The 5641-nt window shown below is 34.5% G+C and overlaps 1 protein-coding gene across 1 annotated transcript; it reads right to left on the bottom strand.

The window, feature by feature from the left end:
• Nucleotides 1–206: 206 nt before the first annotated feature.
• Nucleotides 207–3174, bottom strand: LOC111909141 (putative F-box/FBD/LRR-repeat protein At4g13965). Its single transcript, XM_023904930.3, has 5 exons — nucleotides 2964–3174; nucleotides 1602–2527; nucleotides 1436–1456; nucleotides 888–1085; nucleotides 207–734 (listed from the first exon to the last, which is right to left on the bottom strand). Exons 1-5 carry the CDS (start codon nucleotides 2995–2997, stop codon nucleotides 264–266), a joined length of 1650 nt encoding a protein of 549 aa, XP_023760698.1. The 5' UTR covers nucleotides 2998–3174; the 3' UTR covers nucleotides 207–263.
• Nucleotides 3175–5641: the final 2467 nt, after the last annotated feature.

Raw genomic sequence — 5641 nt, 5'->3', positions numbered from 1 at the left:
AACCTTTCCATAATACATTTTTTACAAAAGGGAAAAAAACTTGTGATGCAATCCAAAGAAAATGACCAACCAAATGCCATTTCTACAGTTTGCTCTTATTTTTATTATTTTAAATACTTGATGTTTAAATTAAAATTTTCAAATAACATCCACGAAAAATAATTGAACACAATCACCCATAAATCTTGACTTTTAGCATAACAGTGTAAATTAAACCGACATAAAAATTAATACTAAAAAATAAGTGCATTAGTCTCTTGAGTTTACATTATGGTGTTAATCCATCCCAAAATATTAACTGTGAGAATTGTGGCTTCTTCGCACAAACTCAAAAAAAATGGTAGCATCACCGCCTTCTTTGATGCAGACAACTGAGTTATCAAGTCTTCAGTGTGGTGAAACAATCCACCCATTTCGTGCAACCATCCAATAATGGGGTGATTCATAGATTTCGTGCAATCGTGCCTATTAATATACTTTTTCGTAATTTGTGCCATCATGAGAAAATTATCTAATTTTGCTTTAGTTTTCTTATGCTTAAACACTCCCATCATTGCCACAAGGTTCCATTGTAATGTCCACGCCCAATGCATCTCAACGTATGGTTTGCTATGTACATCCCTCTCAGCCTTGTAATCGTCGCTATTTCTATTTTGTTTAACCTCCTCTAGCAATATCCCCAAGTGTTTTACAAATACTTGTGCTGATGCCATATTCTCCATAGCTGTAATCTCCTGCAACGTTTTCATGAATATCATAACTTTCATGTTTTTGTAATGTAACCGGTTCATGTTACAATGATCCATATTTTGGTATGGTTATGCATGTCGTACTGCATAAACTAGAAAAAGGATAAACCGAATATTATATTGGCACTGTGTAAATACCTCACATGAGACCATTGGGAATATGGCACTTGGAGAAGTTTCATCATTGTTTTTTATTTCAGTACACGTAGTTACTTTCTCTTGTGCCCCAACCTCCAAGTATACCTTTACTACCGGTTTTGTTGTAAACTTCAAAATCTTTGTGTTGGCAAACGCACAAGCTTTATGTGGGACTAGTTTCATGGATGAAGATAGACTCTGCAGAAAATTAAATACAGATCAACACGATCTTAATAACTGTGTATGTGTGTGAGAATGATAAGTAAGAAAAATTCGAGAGTGTCAAATTGAAAAAATCAATGATTCTAATTGATTCTTGAGTACTGAAAGCGTTCCTAAATTAAACGGATTTAGTTATGGATAAGTCATAGTGATTCTCATCAAAACCATTGATTCTTTTGATCTATGCTCCAGATTGGTTCTTACACTCACAAAATATTTGTGATTATCAAAATAAACTACCCATGTGTGTGTGTGTATATATATATATACACACACAGACACACACGACATAAAACTATGGAGGGGTGCAAGAACTCTTGATATACCTTCCTTTGTGAAAAGAGACGCTGCAAAAGATAAAACAAAAGGAAATTAGATATAAATTAATGCAATCTTCATAACCATGTGTGTGTATATACAAGAGTATTTGCCAGAATCCAGATTAAAAATCTTGGTAAGATACAGAAGATAAACAATATCAATGACCAATACCTTGAGAATCCCCAAGTTAAGTGTAAGAAGCTTAACACTATGGAGCTGCTGAAGCAGAGAAACTATTCTATGAATATCTGCTTTGAATGGATCGTACATAAAGAGTTCAACCTTCTCCAAAGAATGGAAACCTGATGGTGTAGAAACATACCAAGACTGAGAACCTTCTATGACCAAGGAGGTAAGCCCAGGTGCAGAAATCAGATGCTCCCCTTCGCACCTTATAATTGTGAGATTCTTGAGTTGAGGTGTAACCACATTCACAACCTCCTCTAATGCCATATCAGGGGGTGTAGATACAAGTGTAAGATCATAAAGTCGAGGATGAAAGATATTTAAAACTTTGGTTTCTTTCATTCTGCACCGGTTCAAGGAGAGGTTCTTCAAGTTGGTGCACTTAGAGAAAAGACCGATATCATCATAATCAGACAGTTCGACTTGGTGAAGATGCAAAGTCGTTAAAGCTGGGAGGTCCCACTTTGGTGGCGCCATAATGGAATATGGGCATTCAACTATATTCCCTCCAGGCAAACGTGTAACACTCAGTTGTTCGAGATTGTGAGAGAATTTGCAGCTGAGAATTCTTGTAACAGATTCATCGTCCCTAACTGTTCTTCCAAGAACAAGCTTGACCGAAGACAATTGTACTTGATTATTGCGGTGAGATAGAACATTATAAATAAAACTGAAAAAGTAGCGCTCATTATTGAGATTCTCGAAATTCAGAGAGGGCATTGAAGTCCAGATAAACCTCCATCTAGATGACAATACACTAGTGCTAATAGCATCTTTGATGTTAATGAAAGAAAGGATTTTATGGATTAGTTCATCTGGCAAGCTGCTTAATCTATCGACTTCTACATCCACTGCATCTTTTCTTGTAGATATGAAAAGATCATTAAGCATTCTTATTAGCTCCATAATCCCTGCAATGGAATTCAATCCAACAATAACGACATACAAAACAAACCAACCAAATTCTAAAGTACTAACATAAGGTTGGTACTTCTCCGCTGTAACACAAAAATTCTCATAATGAATTATATCTACAAGATATGTGTGTTGCTTTTAATTAGTCAAAACCAGGACGAAAATTAACATTGAAAAAATCACTAAGTTAACCAACAATTAGTCGGCTAATTTCATTCTACACAATTAGGTATGTAACAAAGAAATTCCAAGTTTCCTCTGTTCCAACAATCAACAAACACACAAATTCGGTTAATAAAGCAGCTATAAACTTGTTCAAACAAATTCACAATAAAAATTAGTACATTGGTTCTCAATACCCTAATTAGATTTATTAAAAAAATTTTAAAAATAATAATAATAATAATAAAAGTTAGAATTTTGTATACTCACCGCAAGAGAATGGGGGGTTGGGAGATAGAATCATTTAGCGAAGACAAGATCAGAAGACTAGATGTGATGTGGGTAAAAGAAGTAGAAAAACGAGAGCAACGAGGAAGGAGAAGCCAGCCTGTGTTGTGTCGTCTGTCGATGTCGATGGCCTTTACACCGAAAAGTAAACCAGTAGGGTTGGGATGGAGGCCAAGTTTTGGTGTCAGCAGCGTAAACCAATCATGAGTGTTTTATAAGCCCTCACCTTTTGAAGTGGTTTTAGTTGAGATAATTACAAAATTTAGTCAATTTTTTTTAAATAATTTTTATTTAATAGTTAGAACTATTGATGAGGCTATTTTATTTTTGGTTTCATCATCTCATTTTCTTTTTCGATTTCTTGTAGCAAAATACACATTCAGTTGCGGCTCCTTATTTGTGGTTTCGTCATTCCGTCTTCCACTATAAAAAATTTCATTTTTTAGGGTCGTTTGATAATTGCTGACTGAGTTAGAGTTGACTGAGTTAAACGCTGACTGAGTTAAACGCTGACTGAGTTAGAAGGTCTGGCTGAGTAAATTTCTGACTGAAACTTGTTGTTTGATTTTACATCTGACTGACTGTACAAAATGACTATGTTACCTTCAAACAATAATTTTTATAATAATTCTTTTATGATTTACCATTTAACTTGTAACATTACATTTTTTATAAACATTACAACTAGTGTTATACCCGTAAATTTTAACAATTGAGCTTATTACAAAAATTAGTTAATACATAATGAAAATGACTCAAATATGAGTTATCTGTCTTATTTTAATGTTTTTGTCAAAATTTAGAGGAAGAGTGAAATATGGCTTATAGATTAAAAATATATATATAAGATCTTGCACTTTGATAATAATAGACTGGTGCATGATCGTTATTACTACCATAACAAATATGAAAATTCTGAAACAATTCTACACCAAAAGTCCAAAAAATTGAGATGAATTAACCTAACTAACTTCCATCATTTTTTCTTTTTTTCCTCTATGCCATTTTCTTTTCCATTATCAGTGGAATATGAATCTTCATCAATTGGGATGAAACAATTCTACGTCAAGGTCTGTTTTGAAAGTTATCCTGTTTCTTTTTTTTTCTTATAATCAACGACCTGTTGTCAAAGAAAGTATCAATATCAGCAACAACACATACATAACTATAATATTGAAGTCCTTCAAGGTAGGTTCAACATAATCTTTATCATCAAATTCTATAGTTAATAACTTCCTTTTGTATCATTTGGATATTCAAATGCCATTTTACTCTATTGAATAACTACTAAACCCATAATGCTTTTTGTATCAAATAAATATGCATTATAGTAACATATTGCCTCATTCATTCAGCTTGATCAAGTTGGTGAAAAACTTAAGTGTAATAGTAAAGCTATAAACTTGCAATCAAGGAATAAAACATAAAATTTGTCATCTATAATTAATCAGAAAGAAAAAAAACAAACCTGATTTGAAGTTACATCATGTGGAGATCAAGAACAGACGAAAGGAGTAGTGGTGAAGTTACATCATGTGGAGATCAAGAACAGAGGAAAGGAGTGGTAGTGGTGGTCAATGCGATAGGTAACGATGGAGGTGGTGGTCGACAGCGAGGGTGACAATAGCGGCCAGAGATTGAAGCCGATGATCGAATGCAGTTTGTGAACACAGAGGTGGTGTCTTCATAATAAGGAAGCGGGAGAGCAAGGCAGCAAGCCGATCGAGAGGAAGAAAGCGTCGAAGGGGCGAACGAGGAAGGTGACCCAGTCAGCTATTTTTTACTCATTTAGCATACAATTTGTACCATACGAGATTCACAACAACAGCAAGGGCACAACAACAACACCAAACGAAAAAATATCAGAAAAAAAATCATCAATACTTCATTAAATCTAGCATAATCAAAGAAGAACAAAAAAATAAACTTGAACATCACAGCAAAAATCCAACATCTCAGCAAAATTCGAGCACAAAAAATCGGACAAAAAAGGTATGAAAACTCACATGTTCGGAATCTTGATGGTTGCCTGTTGAATGTTCGGAGGAAGCTGACACCATCGAGCAACATATCGGGATTGGAAGCAACATGTGAACTTGATAGCAACAATCGTCGATGGATGTTCTTCTTGTGGAGGCATTCAATCGTAGGGCAAAATTGGAATGATGAATGTTTTGTCACATTTTGTCTCGGTTCAGCAAATGAAAAGGTATGACCGAATCAGCTCCAAAGCTTGGACCGAGTCCGCAGCTTGGACCGAGTCTTTGATTGTAAAATGATCATCAAACATGTTGATTAAGTTTTTTTGGACCGGGTCCTTTATTGGACTCGGTTAGAGGCTATATCAAACGACCCCTTAGTTGAAATCACAAATGACTCTATCTCATTTGCGGTCACCTCTCCACTCTTCTTTAGTTTCGTTCATGGTTTTTTTTAGGAAAACTGCAATAAAGTCCTTACATATTAGTTTTATAATCGATTTAGTCCTGATACTTTTTTTTTATTCAATTAAGTCTCAAAAATCGCTAATCGTATTCAATTTAGCCCTTTTACCTGGTCAACATGTCATCCAACTTTAATAAAATTACATTTTTGGCCCAGATTTCAAAATTTTTTACAAATTTGGTCCAAAATTTACACTTTTGGCCAAAGTTATAGAA

This window comes from Lactuca sativa, chromosome 3 (genome assembly GCF_002870075.4).
Source record: "Lactuca sativa cultivar Salinas chromosome 3, Lsat_Salinas_v11, whole genome shotgun sequence".
Lineage (NCBI taxonomy): Eukaryota > Viridiplantae > Streptophyta > Magnoliopsida > Asterales > Asteraceae > Lactuca > Lactuca sativa.
This window is presented reverse-complemented; position numbering and strand designations above follow the sequence as displayed.